Source organism: Rhopalosiphum maidis, chromosome 4 (assembly GCF_003676215.2).
Source record: "Rhopalosiphum maidis isolate BTI-1 chromosome 4, ASM367621v3, whole genome shotgun sequence".
NCBI classification, from domain to species: domain Eukaryota; kingdom Metazoa; phylum Arthropoda; class Insecta; order Hemiptera; family Aphididae; genus Rhopalosiphum; species Rhopalosiphum maidis.
The window spans coordinates 5675000-5698911 of record NC_040880.1 but is presented as its reverse complement, the minus strand read 5'-3'; the positions used below and the strand labels follow the sequence as shown (position 1 = coordinate 5698911).

General features: G+C 28.0%; 2 protein-coding genes across 4 annotated transcripts in view; one reads left to right on the top strand and one right to left on the bottom strand.

Annotated features, from left to right (window-relative positions):
• The window catches only part of LOC113548288 (pyrokinin-1 receptor-like), a 54631-nt gene that overhangs the window by 926 nt on the left and 29793 nt on the right, over positions 1–23912 (top strand). For both annotated transcript variants that reach the window (XM_026949089.2, XM_026949090.1), the window contains exons 2-3: positions 19485–19593; positions 22241–22498. In XM_026949089.2, coding sequence (XP_026804890.1) covers positions 19541–19593; positions 22241–22498 — 311 coding nt within the window. In that variant the 5' untranslated portion in view covers positions 19485–19540. The remainder of the gene's footprint in view (positions 1–19484; positions 19594–22240; positions 22499–23912) is intronic.
• On the bottom strand, positions 9521–10167 carry LOC113548289 (protein GVQW3-like). 2 transcript variants are annotated; one of them, XM_026949091.1, is made up of 2 exons: positions 9892–10167; positions 9521–9831 (listed from the first exon to the last, which is right to left on the bottom strand). In XM_026949091.1, the coding sequence occupies exons 1-2, from the start codon at positions 10136–10138 to the stop codon at positions 9557–9559; spliced, it is 522 nt and encodes a 173-aa protein (XP_026804892.1). In that variant the 5' UTR covers positions 10139–10167; the 3' UTR covers positions 9521–9556. The 2 variants fall into 2 exon arrangements, with proteins under 2 accessions (XP_026804892.1, XP_026804893.1); XM_026949092.1 differs by having other exon boundaries at positions 9521–9804.

Below are 23912 nucleotides of genomic sequence, written 5' to 3'. Positions count from 1 at the left end.
TTATTCGTTTTAGATTCATCCAGTATTTAAACAATTTGAATTTGATTGCTCGGGTGCAAACACTATTTTATGCCATAATTGCTTGTTTGTTAAAAATTCAAAAACTATATGAATATATTTACTCATGTTTCTTGATAAGCTAAATATCATAAAATAATTAATATATATATATATATATGTATGACACTTAAATAGTTATATGCGAATTAACTCGTATTAGTATAAGATCATTCTTCACTCGTAATACTGATTGAGCCCTTTAAAGTTCGAGTGAACTTTGACATTAGTTTTGACAACTTGATTTTTAGTCACTTGTAGTAAAAATAGAAGAGTAAATACTAAATTTCTCTATAAAATGTGTCTTGATAGAATTTTTTTTTACAATTAATTTATATTTTCATATAAAAAAAAGAAGATAGGTTATTAAATTGAAAGTAATTTAATGTTAAAACGTTGATAAATAAATAATTTAAATTCTTAGCAATCATTTATCAGTATATGAATATATTATTATTTACTTTAAAATCCAATATCAACGACCATGTAACATATATGCTTAGAATATTGTAAGCAATTACTAATAAAATATTATAAAATGCGTAATCTGGTTATTTGGTATAAAAAAAATAACCAATAAAGGTAATTCTATTATGTTAATATTATATAATAAGTAATATTTATTAAATCAATTTTTGTTTTTCACATTGAATTTTTTCAGTAATAATTACATAAATCATTAGTCATTACTAACGATGGACGAGTCAATATATGATAATTTTATTATTACTATTTATTTTTTTTTTTTGCAGTAATTATTTTTGTTAATCATAGCCAAAAAATAATAATTAACTTCAGAATTATTAAAATACCACAGAGGTGTGTTTTAATTATTAAAATTATCTCCAGGGTTTCAAACATAAATAAATACATTAAATAAAAAATTATGCATATTATTCTTGATTAGGATTAATAATAATAATAATGATCAAATCTAAATGTTAAGTAAAAAATTAGAGTACGAAATCTTTCACAATGAATTTCCTACAGCCACCTAATAATAGTATCAAGTCAAACTATATATATAGTAAGTAGGTTTATACATTCAAAACAGACATAATACTATTTTCAGTTGTATTTAAAATAAATTATTATATATATATATATATAATTATACATAAAAAATACATGACACTTTAATATTAATATAATATTAAATACTTTTAGCATTGTTTTAATTAAAAACTATTTCTATATGAAGTCAACTTTATTTTAACATAATGGAATAATGAAGCTTTGGTGAAGGTACAATGAAATATTTTTATTTTTACGCATACATGACTTTGATCTTTTTATTCTCACTAAACGTTTTATAAAAAATTTGCCTTTTTTTATGCAAAGATAATTAATAAAGTTATTTCAATGTATAATATAAATAGTTAAGCTATATGTGTAGTTTCAATAAATGTAGTGAAATTATTTAATACTAATTTTAAATGCAATAGATATATTCTAATAAATATATGAGTTGGGTACAAAAATTTCAAAATTTTAATATTATATAATAATATATGATTAACATTAATTATAATGTAATAAAAAATGTTTTAAAAAAGGTATTAAAAATTTTTTTTTTTTTTTAATAATACATACCTTCATTATAATGCTGATTGGATTTTTTAGATATAACCTTTATTATAATTATAATTTCAAATTATTTAAAAACACACATACATAAATGCATATATATGTATATATATATTACAAAAACCAAGTTTATGTTTACTTTTATTTGACATGCTAAACTCGTATAGTCGTATTATACGCACCTACTATATAATTTGTAAAGTCAAGTGAAACTGGATACTGTGCCAAAATGTCTTCTTAGAGTTGCCAAGGTTAAGGAAGATCTCTAGTTATCTGGTCCCGAAAATGTTAAATTAAAATACTTAAACGTCCTAAACTGTTGATTCAATTTTATTTGTTAGTTATTTCACCTAATTCATATAACTTTTGATTAATACAATGTTGAAAAATCACATCTTTCTTTGGTATAACAAAAGGTAATAAGGTATTATAAATGTATCTTTGGTATAATGGGTAACTAAAGATAATCATTTAATCAAACATACTCAGCTATCTATACGACCTTTAAAACATTAAATTCACAGAATCTAAATTATATTTCTTTTAAATATAAATTTTGATCATGATCATCTGGTCATATATTGTCGGGAATATGTACATCTGTTAATATTATAATTAAGATACATATAATTTTGGTATTATGTCTAACAAATTACACGCGAAGTCCATGATTGCAAACTATCATGTATTTTTTTCCATTTTATAGAATATATTAATTCTTCCACGGAAATAATAGACTGTGCGCAGACCTCTATCTCTATACGCGCAGTCAATAACGTTATAGCCGTTAGAGGTAAATAAAACTATTGCAAATCACCATTTGATTTCAATTTTGAATGATTTCATTGTAAAAAATCACTGCTTTTCGATATTCTCTAAAATAAATGTTTCATATAGAGTGCGTTTTATTATTAAATACGTATTTTATTTTTGAAAAACGTTATTCTTTTAAAAACAACCAGGATATTGTTTTCCTGTGACTCCATAATATGATGAAAAATAGCGGAATACATAATATTATTCCGGTTTCATTTTTCAAACACTCGCCTGTATTTGACAACCCAAATTAAATGCTTTTGTTTACCCAAAAACGTTGGGTACTCCGATGTACTCGGGTATGCGCGTTGTTTTTTATCGTGCAAATGAAACAAATAATGTTCATTTATTTCGGAGAAGAAGGAATAGTTGTCTTGTGTAGACTATAACGATATATTTTATTTTATAGATCAGTTTTGTTACCGGAACCAAACAATTTATATAGATCTATGAGTTGTGCGGAATATATATCTTAAATATTTTCATTATGTGGTGACCGCTGACGGTAGTCATAGTATATAGCATTGATGGGCCTACGACATAATGTTATAATAACATTGTCATTTTATAATAGTGTCTTTTAAGCGTCCAGTAACTTTTAAACGAGTGCAGAACATACGAAGCTTACAGGATATCTATCTCATAATGATGTAGAACAAGTTAGAAAATCGCATTTTACACCATGTCCATTAAATTGGCCGATAAATACAACATATATACGGAACCATAATAAAAAAAACCCCGATCTGGAGGTCCATTACAAGCGATCAAAATACAAAAGTTTCCCTATAGTTTTTATTTATCTTTGACCTAAAAATACTCGCCAAATATGACTCTATACCATCTCGTGGCATCGTCATTATCGGGGCAGTATCATATAATAGTATTATAAGACTGCGGTTTGTCAATTATTGTTGCACAGTGCACTCACAAGTGCATAATAAAACGAACCTACATACCAAATTACAATCGAAAAATAAATCGATTTAACGTTCTAATATAGTGTTATAGCAGTCGTAATGGAAAAAATTTTATCGCGATAAAGATGATCTAATAAGATCGTGGAACTGTAATTAACATAATATGATTTTAAATCGATGATGCGAATAAAATGTGACGTGGGTTTTCGTTTTTAAATTATTAGACATATGCTCGGGTTGAGATACAAAATAAAAATAAATATATACATATACTAGCGGCAATGTGTATAATATATTTAATATATAAAATGCCTAGGAATTCTATATAATACCTGGTGATTTTTAAAGAAGTGAGTAATATGTTTTTTTTACATACATTTCCTAAATGTAAATAATAACTATAAATTTCATAGAATTACAAACAAAAAATTGGCCATCTGTAGAAAAGGGAATTAACTAGGAAAACTCAATTTCCTAATTTTATTAGCACACAAAAAAAATATTAATTTGTAAATTGTATGAGTAGGACACAGTTATTAATTATTATTACTATAATATAATTCTAGAAAATACAAAAATCTATGTAGAACGTAGGTCGTAGACAGTGGCGTCATTTGGGGGGAGGCAACTTAGGCGTTTGCCCTAGTCTAACATTCACAATTTTACATCAACCTTAAGATGCACATTCAAAAATTTTAAGAAGTCTTATTTTTAATTACTAAAGCTAAAGGCCATTGTTATAAATCATAGTATTGAATATTGATATTTTTTAAATAAAGATTTATTGTTAATTTTGTTGTTGTATTTTTTAAAGAAGTATAACATATTATTAATCAAGATGTTTAGTATTTACATTATGTGACTGTAAATACTGCTAACTTATAAATTTGCAGTATTAAAAGGTACCTATTACCTATTTATTATTTATTTACACATTACTCAATTATTCTATTTTTGATTTTCTAATTCTAATAAACATTTGACAAAATTGTTTATATTTAATACTTCAAAATCCTGTGTGTGACGTTTATATACCTGAAAATTTATCCCCCCTCTCCTCACCATTTATAGCACTATTCTATGTGAACTGCGTGGAAAAAATGTTGAGTCGGCACTAAGCAAATCAGATAGTAGTTGCCCTAGTCAAATAAAAACTGAAATGACGCCACTGGTCGTAGGTACTTATAAAGAAACATTACAACTATCCACAACTTGCAATCCACACTCCACACACGATATTTTGTCAAAGACTGATATATATATATACGTATGTATCATGTGAAAATAATATATGACTATGATGACGAAATAATTATCGAGGTACCTATCGACTGTCGAAACTATACTTAATTAAGCTCATCGATATTACAGATTATTAATGCATTTATATTAGGTAAGGTACTTTGTCAAATAAAATTATATAATAGTCTATAATATTACCTATACATTGTTTGGCATTTCATTTAATGCTTAAGTAATTTAAACACAATTTTATACATTGCCGGCTGTAGTTGGTATTATATAGAATTCCTAGATATTTTATAATATACCAATATTATACACATTGCCGCTAATATATAAATTAAAAAAAAAAATTAAAAATTTACAAGAGACACAAGATCTAGCTAGTTATGATAAATATGTTTTATTCTGAACGATATTAAAACACGCAGATTCATTATTTCCATAGGTTGTTTTCTTCACTATTACAACCATAACAACATAATATAAATAAAACGACAAATCCACAACACTGTGATGTCAAAATCGTCTTTAAATCATTTTAGAATAAGAAAATCTGTTATGAGCTTTTTTCAATAAATTGTGGTTAAAATAACACACACTTAAAATAATATACTAGTCATACGTTTTAGAAATACAACAAAAACTAAAAAAGACATTTTTTTTACCAAAAATAAACATTTCTCGATTTAATTTTACTTTACCTTTTAACAAATACAATAAATCCTACGATCATTCGTACTACAGTTTTAATTATTGAACTTCAATCTTTTGCCGTTTTTAAATTTTTTTATTTATATAGGTTTGAATGAAATCAATACACTTCATATAGAATTCATTTCTATGAAAACGGTTGTTTGTAATTGAATTCTTAAAAACACGATGCACACTGTATTCAACTATAGAAGATATATAATGTGAATTTGTACACCACCTTTATATATTTATTTTAAAAAAATAATCACAAACCTAACTTGAATCACGATAATAGTAATACGGTGGAAACTAGAGTGATTAACTACAAGATTATCATTCTGACCATCTAGAATAATAATTTGACATACATTTAAATTTACTTTAATATATTATTATTATATATTTAACCATTCTGTTGACGTAACTATGAAATAGTAACAAAACTGTATAATAATGTTATTAAGTCCAAACAGCTTACCATAGGTAGATACAATAAGACCTAAAAAGTCATCAACAGATGGCTCGTGAATGTTCTGTGCCAAGCAGGAAGAGTCACAAATATTAATACTTAAGTCAATTACCTACCCCCCAGATAGTACCTATTTATTATTTGAACAAGTCATTTAAAAATAAAACTACAGTAGTATTAGTAGTATAGTACAGAAATAATTGTAAATTTATTTACATTTATTATTTCTTCCTTGCATAATATACTTGATAAAAATCTACTAGTCCAATTTCTGGGAAAACCATTTGCTAGAGAAACATCAAAAGAAATGATATTATAAGGTATTATTATGTATTTTTTTTGTGTTAAACAGTCAGCTCTACTAAATTGAATGGACCGTGTGGCTATATCTGTATTGAGTGCAAACACTAATTGTTATTGACGCGGTATAAATAAAAAATATAGATTTCATCTTAATGAAAAAACCAGTACCTTTTTAACAAATCATATGAACGATAAAAAAGTAAGTATTAAATAAAATAATTTATCTAAACGGAAAAATAATAGATTTTGAATATAAACAAATTGGCTGTGATTTCTATGTTAAATACTCATATTATAATATGTAGTTACTCTTAGTTACTCATCTTTGTCAATAATAATAATAAATATTAACTTTAAACTTTATACTATCATAGGTCAGGTTAAAAAATAATTTAACAAATAACTTATCAGGATTTTGTTGGTAAAATATATCTCTATTTTTTGGGATTTATTTTATTTTGCTGTTTTCCACATTTGTTGCCCGAATACTACTAGGAAGTACGAAATCACCCATCTAAAGTACTATCTGTGTTCGATATATAATTCATTTTCCTAGCCTGCTCGCTTTATAAAAAAATATCTACACACCATTGTAATCGCTTTTTTTTAAATCTTAAATAAATTGTTTTTTGGTAGAAATACGTACACACACACATTTTTTTGTATATATTTAGTAGTTGGTGCATCTACTAACACAAGATTTATTACAGTAATACCTACAGTGTAAAATCGACGTGGTATAATTTAGTATAATATATTAAAATTATATTTAAATAATTCATACATTAGTATAATATTATATTATCTATATATTTTTTAATATTATTCAAAACGTAAATGCGACGAAATTCTGATAATTCTAATGTGAAATTTCGGTTACTTATGTCTTCAAATTTAATTTGAATAACGTTAAGTTTTTAAAACTCGACCTATTTATTATATTAATATTCTCTTTTTGATTTATCCCGAATTGTATAATTATAATGATGAGCATTAAAAACAGTTAAAATGATTAAAAATTGAGCTTTTGTAATTTAAAAAGTATTGCGCAAATATGTCGATTAAATAATAAAATAGAAAATTTAATATTAAAAATATCGATTAATATAATATACGAAAAAATTCCCAATACGCATATTTTTTCAACCCTGTGAATGACACATCTTGTCAAATCGACTAAAAAGATACGCTTTAGTATTGAAAACCGTACATTTATATAAAGAAAAACAAATACTTCTCTAAAATTCATTTTATTTTAATAAACTAAAATTATTATAATACTCTCTATATTTAGTATTTACTTATTGCAATCGAATACTTTTTTATTAATCCGTACTATATCTAATATTTGAAATTAAAACTTTTCGCTCAACGGTAAAATATGTATCACTCACTGTTGATATAAAATATTATAACATTAAACTCTCGAGATTTAATATCTTACAAATTCATACATATTAAGTTCGAAACAAAATTCTGCATTTACTCTGTACAAATCTTATTCATCTCCCTTTAATCACACTTTTTAGATTTTCCTGACCGTTAAATGTGCATTTTTGTCGAGCACCAAAATTATATCGTAATATTTTGTAAAGCTCCAATTCTAACTTTTGTCCCATCATTGTTCGTCACAGACGTTCTCTCTAATTTTTCTTGCCGTTCACCTTAAATTATTGTCGGGACGAAACATTATTATTATAACTGTCATAATTTTAGTATGCGTGCTTATTAATTATTTTTTATTTTGTTCATGCAATCATATTTTTTTGTCATCGTGCCCACAAATTTGATTGCTGCGACTCGTAATAATAGCTCATTTTTTTCAAATTTATTTGAAACGTCAATGCACGTGGAGACAAAATTATAACAGTTAACACGTGGCTTGCAATTTTATGCACGGGTCATGCGAAACACACGATGTAAACAATATTATACATTCTCTATACAAATGTCATATTGTGTGTTCGCTGCAATATTATTATAAATTATAATACACTTTGGTCGAGACTATCGTATATGTGCACCGACGTAACAATAAACATGATGCTTTACAACTCTATCACCCTCGCCCAGCCGTTGTCGTTCTACGCGTAGAATGTAAGACAAGGCGTATAGGTTTTGATCTTAAGGTTGGATTATGAAATTTATATTATAATATACATCGTCATCTGGTCTTGCGATGTCATCCACAACACAGACATCGTGATTTATAAAAATAAAAAAACAACAAAACTTAAAAATACAACGTGGCTATATTTTTCAATACCGTTTTATTTTTATACAATCGCGCACAATATAAGTGTCGTCTGACAGCGGTGGCGCGCGCAGTATAATTGCGTGTCAGTCGTAAAATTAGTCTTTGAAGCTCGCTCGCGGCTCAATATGATCATTCACGTGCACCGCTTCCCGCTGCCGAAATGAACGGTTCGGGTAATCGCAAAAATAAAAATAAAAAGTATATACAAAATACTAGCTTTGATATTTAAACACCATTAATTGGCTGGTAAAATACCAGAAACAATTATCGACGTCAAAAATGTACAAAATTGTTTCCGCGAATTGAAAGCTTAATTTTATTTTCATTTTATCGCGATCTCGGCAACTCCAAAAGCCTGGGCCTAACCTCCAGAACCCGTTTTTCCCGATAAACGCACATTATTTTATAAATCATTCAATCTAAAATTGATTATATACCAATGTAAATATATAATTCAATAAAGCGATTAAAATGTATAATGGAGAATTAGTTAAATTTGGAAAAAAGAAGCTTTTTTGAAATAAAACTTATTATATTATAATTTCCAAACATAAACAGATAAAATAGATAAAATACTAAATTTGATTGAAATGAACGTTTTTTTTTTTGTATTTTCGTGACGAGACTTGGGGCGAAATTGGGTTTGCCAAGAAATTTTAAAGATTACGAGGTCTAATCAAAAAGTATCGAGACTGTTAAAAAAAAAAAAAAATATATTAGATAAAGTTATTTACATTCAATCTCCTTCAAAGTATGCTCCTTCTGAGTCCATACATGTTCTCCAACGTTCCTGCCATTTTTGAAAACACCTGTGGAAGTCATTTTTAGAAACTCCTCGTAGCTGCTCCGTCGCATTTTGTTTTATTTCATCTACATCTTGAAAACGTTTACCCTTAAGCGCCATTTTTATTTTTGGGAATAAAAAAAAATCACATGGAGCTAGGTCTGGTGAATAGGGGGGTTGAGAAACAACTGGGATACCATGTTTAGCCAAAAACTGCTGCACAACATGGGCTGAATGGGCTGGTGCATTATCGTGATGCAATTTCCAACTACCAGACTCTTTAAACTCGGGTCTTTTTCTTCGTACAGCGTCTCGTAAACGGCGAAGAACATCAATGTAGTACTCCTTTGTTATAGTCTGTCCTTTAGGAGCATACTCATGATGAACAACACCTTGGTAGTCAAAAAAAACGGTCAACATGACCTTCACTTGACTCCGAACTTGACGAGCTTTTTTGGTCGTGGTGAATCAGGTGTCTTCCACTGCGAAGATTGTACCTTTGTTTCTGGATCGTAGCCATATACCCAAGTCTCGTCACCAGTTATAATTGATTTTAAAAAAAAATCATCAGATTCGGAACACTCTAGCAAATCAGTGGCGATCTGTTTTCGATTTTCTTTTTGCTCACCTGAGAGCAGTTTTGGTACAAATTTGGCTGCAACTCTTCTCATGTCTAAATCAGTCGTCAATATGGTTTGAACTGATCCAAATTAAATTTGAAACTCATTACTAAGTTCCATAATTGTCAAACGACGGTTACCTCGTATTGCTGTTCGTATTTTTTGTATCATTTCCTCATTGCGGCTTGTTGATGGGCGTCCTTCACGTTCATCACTTTCAACAGTTGTTCTACCCTCTTTAAATCGTTTAAACCATTCAAAAACGCGAGCACGGGACATGGTTTCATCTCCATAAGCTAACAATAACATTTGGTAGGTTTCAGTAGCCGTTTTTCCCAGTTTATGGCAAAATTTAATGCACACTCGTTGTTCTGTATTTTCGCTCATTATGAAATCCGACGGGACGTAAAAACATACTTGACTTAATCGCACCTAGAAGCCGACTGAAACAATTTTAATCTAATCTATGTCTAATATATTTTCCCAACATATAAAGTTAGATTAATATAGCACATGCAAGTTCATACTCAAACTGGTTTACGATTAATCGTATCAGTCTCGATACTTTTTGATTAGACCTCGTATGTCAAAGTTCAAAGGTTTTATATATATTTATATATATTGCTTAAAATCTCCGCATCGAAATCGCCTAGCTAAATATTGAGCTATGATATAACCGTTGATACGTTTACTAAACAAAAACAAAAGTCATGAAATGCTAACTATATCGGAGTTTGTTGTACGACTCCATCGAGCACCACAATACTAAAATAATAGTCATATTATAACATGGTCGAATCAAGCATGTCGTTACTCTTTAGTCGATTTACGCACACGCGATGCAGTATTAAAGCGCACACGTATTATACAGCCGAGTACCAACTCTTATTTTAATGCGTTTACACTGTCGGTCGATTAATATATAATAATATAGATGGTGGTATGACGCATTGCCAGTGGGGGTGCAAAAGTATTTCTTTCGCGGCTCCACACTCACAGTGATCAATCGTATTGCACGCGAGACATTTATATCCGATATAACACCAGCAGCTATCGTCGTATATTATATTGTGTATCAAAGAATAACGGATCGGTAGGTGGTGGTAACAATATGAACGACGTCATCGCAGTTCGGCGTATAAAGGTTAGACGCTGTTCGCTGCAGCATCGACGGTGTTATTACATACAGATCCCGTACATCGAATTTTCATCATTTCGGAAGCCACGAGGTCGTAGTACACGTTTTAATAATATGTATTTACGTGTAAGCGGCGAGCTATAAACCCCGTTGGCGGGTAAACAATATACAATAGGAAAATGGCATACGTCGTCGTTATATACGTGACGCGTGTGCGATGTGTTCGAGACGCAGTTTGTTGGTGTATTATATAATGTTTATAATATATATCGCGTAACCGGACACGGAAATGGTGGCTGACCGTGACACAAATCCGATAATAAACACACCTGGACGTTGCCGATGGTGGCCATTATTGTGGCTAAGGAGCCTCGACTAGGGAGGAGAGGTATAACCGCAAAATCTTCAATCGGATTTCGCAAAGGCCGCAACGTGGTTTCGAAACACGTTCGGCGCCGAGCTTACGGGGAAAACGCAACGCGAATATTCCGAACGAAATTAAGGACCTGAACGTGGAGGATTTTACAATTTTACAATGCGGTCGGTAAATAACGGATACTACTGACTAAATCGACGCCGTCTACTAAGAGTGTTATGAATTATGACGCAGTTATACTAACGCGTTCGATGCTAAGGAATTCAATTATTTTAATTCCGGAACATTAATAATCAGCTCGACCGAGATTTTCACGAAAACAGGAAGCTCAAAATTCAGAACATAAATAGTGCGAACAACGAAATTATTTACTATAGGTATTATTGTGTACTTTTTAATACAATGCATAATAAATTTTTTTTTAACATATTGTATTATATAGGTATATAATTATTGTGCAAACATTTTATTGTTTTAATATTATATAATTAAATACTTATTTAGCATTCATTTTACCGAAATATTATAGCCGTAGTATTAAGCTATCATTATTTACTATGATTTTTAGTAAATTTAACTTACATTAAAATACCCAATCAACCACTTATACCAGCGGTTTTAATTCACGTAATATTATAACATCAAATAAGATTGTCGAGTTATTCGAGGACGCCATTTGGTTACCACCGGTATAATAATATTAAATTGACCTAAAACGATCGCGTCGATATACGTGTATGAGTATATTATATATTATAGTAGTGTGAAAATTTAAAGACACTCAAAAATCCAATATCCACACTTACACCCTTTTTGACTTTATGAATGCTATATATATGAAAAATTATGGATATTCTGAGCATGAAAATTGCCAATGACCTTCTATACACGCAATTACCATATTATATACTATATACCGTGCATTTGCGCATACTATTATATTATAGTTCCAATATATACGACAGACGTGTAAAAATATCGTGTGTAATATTAGCGTCATCGTTGTAAATCGTTTGTTCGGAACGAGAAAAAAAGAACATTTTCAAAACACTAGGACACGATCGCTATAAATCGTCATCACAAACAATATAGAGATTATATGTAAAATATTATTTTGGAAGGGAAATTGCAAACGACGTATCGAACTCTTATAGTCTTATTCGAACGTTTTCTGACGCACGTGTATAGGTTTAGACCGTCGTCGTTATCCTTACTTGTTCTGTGCGTTTTCAATTTATAATTTATTGAACGGCGACGTACGGTTGTTTACACTGTATACACTACATAGTATATAAACGCAAACCCGATGGCATGAACAGTAATATAATATAATAACATGACTATGACTATGACACGTACCTAAACACGCCATGAAAGTGTGACAGACATATTATTTGCTTAACTAAAACGGATTCCAAATTTACACGGAATACACTTGTTAGATATTTATATAAATACTGACCATCACACAAAAGTATTTATTTATACCGGACGATTCTCTTAACAGTAAACTCGTCATCTCGAAAAATAGAAATGTTATTAAGTATTTACCCAAAGAAATTCTAATTTCCATTTACTTAAGTACTTACTATAATATCCACTCTTTCATTCTTGAGTTCAAACACAAATTTCGAATACCTTTCAAAAGTATTTTGAACAAGTAAAAAGGTATAGGGTAACAACATTTATAATTGGCATTCCTTCACAGAATTTTACATACTGTTGAAATACCCGCATATAATACGTACTACGATGGATGACGGGGAAAAAGTAAGCAAACGAATACGATCACGTTCGGAATTTACATAGTATTGCATAGTTTTTATTTTTATTTTATTTTATGTAGTTGTTATTAAATAACAAACCGTCTTGAATAATGTATTGTATTTTTTTTTTTTTTTTTTAATTTAAACGTCTACATACGTACAGTATAGTATATAATTTTCAAGCAAAAACAAAAGGTTTTAAATCCCAAAAAAACGTGATTAGTCGGTAGAGAGGAATAATAGCCCGTTTTTACGCCTCCCCCCTCTAAATCATACGCTCATACCATACAAATGTTGTATGCATAATAAATTATATGAAGATAATACAATTATTATACATACATAATATCTGAATAGAATAATATGACATGTACGATACTGAATTTTGCATATCTAAATATTCAAATATCGTCACTACAACAGCTGAGAGACCTATGGCGAAGAGTGTAGCGATACGATAAGATTTTATTTTGTTAATTTTAGTTTATTTATGATTTCAAATTGTTTATGTACATAAACATTATCCGATATCCACTTGTCAAAATACACCAACCATATATTTTACCGACCTATCGCGAAAAAATAATTTTTAATACGCTGGTGCAATAAATACGGTTGGGTCGTTATAACACGATAGACCTACAGAAAAAAGTCTCCAGTTTTCGACATAATATTTTGGCGCACATTTATTTGTTCGACATTTGTGCGTTGTATTAATAATATTATAAATTGGTTTGTTGCCAAAAACATTACGATTGACCGGCCGACAATATTTTGACCAACGTAATGTTTATTCCCCGTAATTTATCCAAATATTACGTCCAACCACTGGAGCGTTCTTATCTAGATGGAGTATTTTTATAATGTACGTAGAAATTCGGTGACTCTACCAGTAAGTTCCTTTTAAACGTCGTTGATCGTAGCTAAATGTATTCAATGTTTTCGTATTTATACATTTAAATATTTAACCCCGTAGTTTATTAGTCTATGCGTGTAAAATGAGCACATATTACAAATATCGTTGTTTATTAACGTGACATTTGATATTCGTATGTATTAATAAAAGACAAAATATACATTATCAGCCGATGCCATTATGCCCACGTTAAATTATAATAAATTAAAACGATACCATTTCAAAAAACTTGTTACTAAAAATATATTATTTGAAACTAATTTCACGGTTACGGTCTACCCACTGATGTTAAATAATTTTTTTCAAAACAAAATGCCTTCCTTCGTGAAATATTTATGAACTTATATGATTTATAAGTTTTATTTATGTTTATAAATAAACATAATTCTTTACTTACTTATTGATAGATACCAAATTTATCAGGGTTTGTCACTTATTTAATGTTTTTATCTATATGAATATTTTATACTGAGACCAAAATCATTTTCTTGTTTTCCTTCTTCGACTATATCGTATACCTATAATATTATTATAAACATACAACTAATATAGACTTATTTTTATAACAATAAAACAAAATCACATATTATTTCATTATTGTGGAATACAATTATTATTGTGTTAATTTTTAATTTTAAAATTCGAGTATAACATATAATAATATATGATACTTATTAATTATTATATTGTATTAACTTCAATCGAATAATATTTTTTATTACTATAAATTATTATATTATTTTAATTTTTTAACTCTATCATACCAAGAAAATTAAAATATTTAATTGCCGAGTACATTTGATACACCATTGCATAGTTGTATAAAACGAGTAAAATTATGTAATATTAATTTATTGGCAAAGATGATAACTATGATAGAACGAAAGTTGAGGTGTAAATTATGGATATCAAGACAAGTGTACCAGAATAAAAAAATACCTGATATACAAATTATATAATCGATATAGAATAAATAAATGCTATATACTACATGTTGGTCTGATACGTTGATATTTATGAATCATGATTGTAATTGTCAGTGGTCAGATATTATTATATATGTCATGCAAATATTATGAACTCTACAAGAGCACAAATAACATTGGAGTGTCAACTAACCATAATACATTTTATTTTAACTATAACAAAAGGTTATCGTTATAAATTATGTAGGTAATCATATTATTTAGACCTGTTCGATAATAGTACGAGTGCTATAAGCACATTTACTTATTATAATGAATTTATGACGGTTACCGTGTTAACTAGGTATTATAATTTAAACGTCAATCGAATTAGTGTTGAAATAAAAAATAAAAATTAGAAATGATGTATGTTTTTTTTTAATTCTACATATCTTTTACGTATAGTAACAAATACAAGTATAAGATTTGTGTAATAAAGGGACAATTAAAAATACCTCGTTGCTTCCTATATGTTTTACAATAAAACCACAGTTTTGTATTTCAGTTTTAAATACTATTTAAATGTAAATGATAAAATGAGTATAATTTGATAAAAACAATAACAATAACTTCCACCTGGTGGTATCAACTATGAAAAAATATGACCCAGAAAAAATACTTATTTAGTAAGAATTTATATAGCTAACTACTAGTATATATATATATATATTAATCGAAATATCCTAAAAAAATACTAGAAATAATTTAATCTCTCGAATCAATTATATAAATTTAAATAATTCCACTTTATTTTTGATACAAAATGTAATATTTAAAAGAGCGGAATTTATAATTATTTTTTTATTTTTAATCGATCATTGCAAAATTAATTTAATTGTTTAATAAACAACAATAGGTATAACAACTTTATGTTAAAATTTATATTTTATCCAGTAAATTTATTTTTCTGGTTAACGCGTAACTTAATTAAGTATTTAAACATATACATAAACATTAAACATATTAAAATGAATACATAGACATATTATATAGATATAAATGAATAACTTCTATTTAATTTAAACATCAAATTGTTTTAATAATTTTTCAAATAAATAAATTTAGATTTTATGCTTAAGTTATTCACGCATTTAAAATATTCACACATATAAATTTAAATAATATTTTAATAACTATATTTCCATTTGAAAAACTAATATATAATAAAGTAGAAAGTTATCATTCAGCATCATCTCATCTATAGGATTTACAACACATGTATCTATATATTATGTATCCTATTGGGAAGAGTATTGTCATACATTATTGCTCTCTGGATTTGAAAAAATAATTTTAGATTTTATTTTTATCGTATTTTTATCTGAGAATTTCGAATTTTAACTTTTAATAAAAGTATAAGATCTTGCTTTGTTTTTTTAAAATTTAATTCTTAAAAATCAATAAAAACAAAAAAAAGGAACGTATCTTTTTAAACTTATAGGTAATTTTATTTTTTATTTTAACGTATATAAACTTCTGTGATAGCCTTGAATAACAATGTAGTTACAATAATATTTCTTTATTGTATTTTTAAGTCTAAAACTTTCTTACTGGTATAAAATGTTGACATAAAATGTGTTGGATGAATGTTTATATTACTGCTTATACCGTTTTACGGATTTATTTATTTTTATTAAGTACCTACCACATTTAGCTATATATATTAAATTGGCTCTTTATTAATATTAACTGTACGCTATAATAAAATTGCATTGTTTTAAAACTTTGTTGTATTTGGTTAAACTAAAATTAGTTATATATTATTATTAGTATACTAATCAACGATTGTATTTAAGTACCAGATCTAAGATGTTTTTATTATTGATAGATTTATTAGCCCATAACTCTTAAGAATAAAAATGAATTTATTTTATCATCAAAGCTGAATAGATCGAACAATATGTGATACCATTAGAATCAACATTTTAAAAAATATACCGACATAAGATGTAATACGAGTACATAATATTATTTATTATATCCGGTTTTTAGCCTTACCCATATCATCACAATTTTTACGATCAAAGTTCACTTTATGATTATAAATATCAACTATACATTATACATATCGTACATCGTAAACGTTTATTTTAACATATATCACCAATTAAAATTAATTACCAGACCCGCAATTATTAAGTTTAAATTTTACGGGTGACAATTTTATCAAGAATATGTATTCTAACAAGCTTTCTATATTACGTATAGTAGTAGCCGGTATGCTATTATGCGCCATTCAATATTGTTTGAGCTTCAATTAAATTATAATGAACACATTTGAGTGAATACTTTGATTGTATAGTACATATTATTATGCTGTATGAGTTATGCACTAATTTATACTGGTGGCTAGATGCTTAAATGTACTTGTAAAATATCTAAACAAAAAAAAAATGTTAATCCTGAAATGATAGCGACTAATCGAATTATTTTACTAAAAAAACAAACGAAGCATGCCATTTCTAATGTTGACGTGCTTCGAATTCTACCAACTCTATAATATATCAAAAATTTAAGCGCACATCAACACTTCTAAAAGATTAAACGAATAATTATAATGACATTGACAAAGAATATCGTAACCAATGCTTTTAATGAAACGCAATAAGTTCTCGACCTTTGAGAAATTTTGACGACATTATTTTAAACGAATATGTTTATCTTTTGAGCAGACTACTCAAGTGAGTACTTTCTTTATGTAAACTTCAGCAGACATAGTCAGTAGATTCAATTCTATTAAAGTGCACTACATCTCAAACCGTAATTTCGGCACGATTACAATAACCATCCCTTTACTGAAGTTTTTCCTATATCTTAAACAATAATTTAAAAATAAAACAGTAAATAGCTATATAGACGTCGTCCGTTTTTCGTAGAAGTTTAAATTTTATTTTCGTTTAAAAATTATTATGCCTGCTAAATAATTATACATAAACATAGACGGTACAGTAACATTTGATAACAATATAACCACACCTCGAGTAGATGTAAATGTATATTTTAAAATCAATAATACACTTTTTTAAAGTAAAGAAACAGTTTGACGTCAAACAATGTCACTAAATTATGAATAATATTTTATTGACTGCTGTAAAATTAATTTTCAACTTTATTGTTCTGAGTTTAAATATATAGTGAAATTTTAATCTAAAATAATATTTTTTAAACGATTCCATTAGTAAGATGAAAATAATACAATTGCGATGGCTATGTTTACGTATATAGCTTAAACCTACAAAACTTAATAAAGTCATCAAGTTGCCTAAATACTACCGTTCTACAGTCACACTGCAGTGTGAACATGTTATTCCAAAATCTGTTAAACATAAGTTATATAATTACGAAATGTAGTTAGTTTTATAAAGACAAATTTATAAAATAAAAAATATTTTATAAAAACATAACTGTGCTACAACTGTGGCCCTGTTTTAATTTTGAATGGTCGTGCCCTTTTGGTATGCGATATTAAAAAGGTAAGTTTGTTTGAAATCTATATTATCTGAACTCAATTTGATTAGCTGAAAAAAATATTATAAACATTTTGGAGTCACGCAATGTCAAAAGCATACCGCTTTCAATGAATGTCACTTACAATAAGACATATTTCTTTAGAAAAGCAATAAATATAAGATAATTTCATTAAGTCTTTAGTATTTCGAACACGTCATGTTAGTTGTCTTCGATGGAAGATTCTCAATAATGAGATAGAAAGGTTAGAAAATAATGAAAATTTTTTTTTATATCCAATTCTGAACTGAACTTACTATGAAAAGTTAACATTAAAACATAAAAGTGATAAAAACATTTTTTTTCATAATCTAAAATAATTAAAATGTATATAATTATAAATGTATTTACTTGTACTTAAAAATGGTTAATAGTTTGAAGTTTTTAATTATTTGTGTATGCATACAACAATTCAACTTTTTCGCTGCTCTTTTATTTCTTATACAATCTTATTTAATTTATTTTATTTTGATGTTGTTAGTAATATCAGTCTGTATTTAATCTTAACTGACAAAGACTATAGGATGAATTGTTATTTAATTTAACTAAACATAATAATATAAAAACGGTTTAAAAGAAATAATAATTTTAATTTTAGATTATTTCCTCTCAGCGTTATTACTAATAATAACTATTAGAATTATTTAATACTGAAACAGGTGTCGAGTATTTTTTTTCATACAAATAATAAATTAAACAAAATATGAGAGGGTACGATAAAAATTAATAAGTGGCCATTTGTTACTGACGTTAATATATAGTCCTGCAAATTGAGTATGCAAAATGTGTATTATTATTAATAATTTAAGTACGTTGATGTACGATTTACGATTGTATAATAATATATGAGGTTGTTTATAGTAATTATGGAAAGCTATTCTATTTCTTTATATCGGTATACTATATTTTACTAATAGTAATGCAATATTTACTATATTCCATAGACACAGTGGTCAAAGCGTGGTTCCGAAAAATGAGAAATGATATTTTATTAATAACGAACATGCAAATTAACAAAACACACTAAATACATTGTATTTATTATAAATTTAAACGCTTTTTCAGGATTCCTAATGCGATGGTGGTTTGAATAATGTATCAGTTGTACTGCATTGTTGAGTATGCTGTTTGAAGAAACTTTAAGAAACGACACCTTCTACAACGACAACATTAGGTAAAAACGCTTGTACCAGTTGTACCTAGACATTTAAACATTTAAACAGACACCAACTTAATAACGATAGAATAACATATGAGGATGAAAACAAATGCGTGCGTTGTGCTCATAAGTACCACGACCGTCGCATATTGGGATAAAATTATATTTAGCTCTTTCGACCATAAAAAATATTATTTTTCAATATTCACAAATAAAGTATTGAATACAAATAGCGACTTTATAACATTCATGTATAAATTATAATAAAAATAAGAATGTGATTGATAAAAATTATTTAATTTTTTACTATTTCTAAATTTGATTAATAATTTTTTGAAATATAGTTGCTATTTTCGTCAACATATATTTAAATTATTTTTTATTAAAATAAGAAAGGATTTGATTTGTTTAGAGGATGTTGACGATTTATGATATATGGTTTTTATAAAAATAAATCACAATAATTAAAAGCTCACTCTCTATTTCCATAATTGAATAAATAACAATAGTTCGACAATGTCAAGCTGAAGCTTATTTTTTCTTTTAAAAGAGAAACTAAACAATGAACCATACGCATGCACTACGCATAATATATAAACGTGAATGAAATAGATTTCAGAGTAGGATCAAATCGATAGGAGAATATTTTGAGATAACAATATTGGTTCGATCTAAATAGGGCTGAAATTCCAGAAAGAAAGAATTATGTAAAGTTATTATAATAAAGCTATAATATTTTTATAACTTCAAACGTTTACAGACGTATTATATGTATCGTATATTTTTCATCCTTACTTACAGAATTTTTCTGATACTAGTGAGAAATATTTGCTTGGTTATTTGTCAATTAAAGGTAAAAATAAGTTTCAATTGACTGATAATATTATGAGCAGAATGGCTGATTAAATCTTATAAGATATTTATTTCATACGGAGTAAACTCTATTTACAAAAAAATATTTCAAATATAAGAATAAATGATCATATAAATAATCTTAAAGTTATTGCTGTCAGAAGTGATTTACTTTTCAAATTATTAAAATCGCCCAAATTATTTTGAACCAATAAAAAAATAGTGAAAAAGCATGTCCCGTAGAAATCCTGAATTTGTACAAAGTATAGAAAGTAATATTTATATATAGGATACGTACTATCAGTGCGAGTTCAGAGCGATAATCATTTGGGGACAGCCAAAGGAAAGACAATTTTAGAAAATACAATGATGAGTTTCGTTTCCACTTCTATTGCGAAATCAATAATTGTGTGCTTCTATAAGGATATGGTCTAGCTGGACAGAATTCCCAAATTTTTTATCGAATTATATGATATCTATAATAATGACTTTCTTCGAATTTGTATCCCGTTTACAATAGAAAATACTGAAGCATTTTGTGTAATAAATATTATTATTAGATTAGGTGATTATTGACAGGTTAATATTATGTACTGTTGAAATTGAAACTCAAAACTTGAATTTTTTCGAGTAATTACGTTTTATCATATCAGTTAAATCGAAGAGTTTTATTGTTGAATGAAGAACGCAAACAAAAGTTAAGTATACTTAATAAATTGTAAATGCTATATGAAAGAGATAGTAATTACTAGATAGTCGTTACTCTACTAACTCCAATTAAATAAAGTGAGTAGCTATGTGAAAGTTTTAGTGATTAGAGACAATTTTGAATAGTTGTTCGTACGTAGTTACTGTTGTGGGGTCTTCGACGAAGACAATAATACTTGTATTTCTAATATATGTTATAGGTAAAGCATTTACAATGTACTATAACTATGAAGTACGCTCACCGCTGTAAGAATTCCGAGTTTTGAATCAAAAGCTTTAACTAATACCGTGATGTCAATGTCCCATGTACACTCGATCGATCACGATATTTCATATTAAATATGTTCTTATATTTACGACGAGCTGGAATGCCCAAACTATTATCGATATTATAAATAATATTATTCTGTTTTCATCCTGAGTTTCGGTCTGCCAACTTCAAGCAATAATATCGCGTGCGAACTGCGCGTGACGAACTGATAATAAAATTTTCATTTTTTAAACTTTTTAAACAATATTTACAGCTTTAAAATTAATGATAAATCATGAAAATAAAAACAAAATTATTATGGTTTGAAAACAAAAATTCTGTAATATTGTGTGATTGAAAATAAATAGGATCAAATAAAAATGATAATGTGTGATTTGTTGACGGAAAGAGAATGTATCGAACATTATTGTAGGGAATATTACCTATAGAAATTAAAAAGGAAAAATGTACAGAATGCGTTAAATGTATAATGAAATAAAGTCTGTGAAGAGGGTGCAAATAATTTCATAAGTCTTACAGATATTCACAATTCATAAGAATCAAAAATATTTATAAAGTGAGGCTGAATTGGGGTAAAAGACAAAAAAGACGCGTGTCCTAGAAAAATCATATTTAATTTAAGCATCTTCTCAAACGAGTACTCATAACCTAACGGCGGAGTTCGACTGTTACGCATACGAACATCAGTTACGCTGAAAATATGTTCTTACCATAAACAATATTTATTTATTTATTATTACCATTGTTTTTTTTTTTGTCATTATCCCCATTTTATTTTAATAATGATATTTTAATATTGTTGACGTTTACCGTGTTTATGGTTTTAAATAGCTACAGAAATAACTACAGTTTACACGATGACCCGTGGGGCCCGAAGAGAGACCCGCTACCCGTCGTCGTGCCCGTCACGCTCATCTACACGCTGATATTTGCCACAGGCATCGTGGGCAATGTGAGCACGTGCATAGTGATCGCCCGAAATAAGTACATGCACACGGCCACCAATTACTATCTGTTCAGTCTTGCCGTGTCCGACCTGCTACTACTGTTGTCCGGATTGCCGCAGGAAATTTACCAAACATGGTCCAGGTATGATAATCAATCCGTGCATTTTCGTATTAGCGGAAAAAAAATGTTTCTAGCCAGAATAACTATAGAGTACCTATATGGGTGTTATAAACAGGCCCCCACATCATATTTTTGGCCCGGGTACACAACTAAATCCGGGCCTTTCTTAAATAACAATACATTTTTCGACATGAACATACCTTTAACCTTAAATATTAGTTTTAAATATAAATTATAGGGGTAGGTATAATTAAAAAATAAAATTTCAACAAATTTCTAAGTGTCTTATAAATTGAATACATTATAATATTTACGATTTTACGAACGTATGACGTGCCTATACGATACGCGGTTGTAGTAAAAACTAAAATGAGACCAATTATCAGTTATTGTATAAATATAAATATTGCTTACATTTCGGATTATAAATTTTGTTCGTATCATATTTATTTATACATTAGTTATTATGAACACCGTAGACATAACCACTATTTTTGTGGGACAATGAAGAATCATAGACGTATTAATAAATCAATAAGTGCTTTAATATTTAATATGTCCATGTGTAGAACTGCATGTTTACACAAAATAAATATACGACAATAATATAACATAACGATATAATATATAAATATAAACTAACATTTATATCTAGAAAAATATTATTCAATTAATATGACACAACTAAATTATTACGAACAAAAGTACCACGTATAAACATTTATAAATTAACCAACTTTGGTTACTAGTTAAGGAAAGAGAAGGAAAATTTTCATAGGCGTTTTCAAGTTTTAATAGTGGTGTGATATCATAATATTTATAATATGATCATAAGCTATAGATTTCGCATATGATTTTCGAGTTAATTAAAAAAATCCTAAAATAATTTATACTTGAATCTTGAAAAAAATTTAAGTATTTAAAACATTTTTCTAATATATTTTGAAGTAATCATTATTAGCCCGGCATGGACGCCGGGGCCCTCGAAAGTCCGGGCCCCAGTACCATGGGTCCTCCTGACCTCTCCCCTTGTGGGGGCCCCGGTTATAAATACTACCATCGCACCGTGTAGTGCAAATGAGAACATTAATAATAATATTATACGCGCGTACCATAGTCTATAGACTTTTACGGATGATACCTATCATGTATCATTAATTTCTGACAAAACCGCACACACTCGTCACTGGCAATTTTAATACTATTTTGTTCACAGGCATAGTATATTTGTTTCCATACAATGTAGTGTATTCAGGCGAATTTTATAATTAGCGCAACTAGATGAGCTGTGGACCTAGCTTTCCCCCACTTCCAATTTGTTTTTAATCGTACAGCATGAAGAGATATATGATACATCATACAAAATTACAGCGTGGGCATTATAAATAAATGTACTGTAAATGTAAATCATTGGAGGAAAATGATCATCATCGTT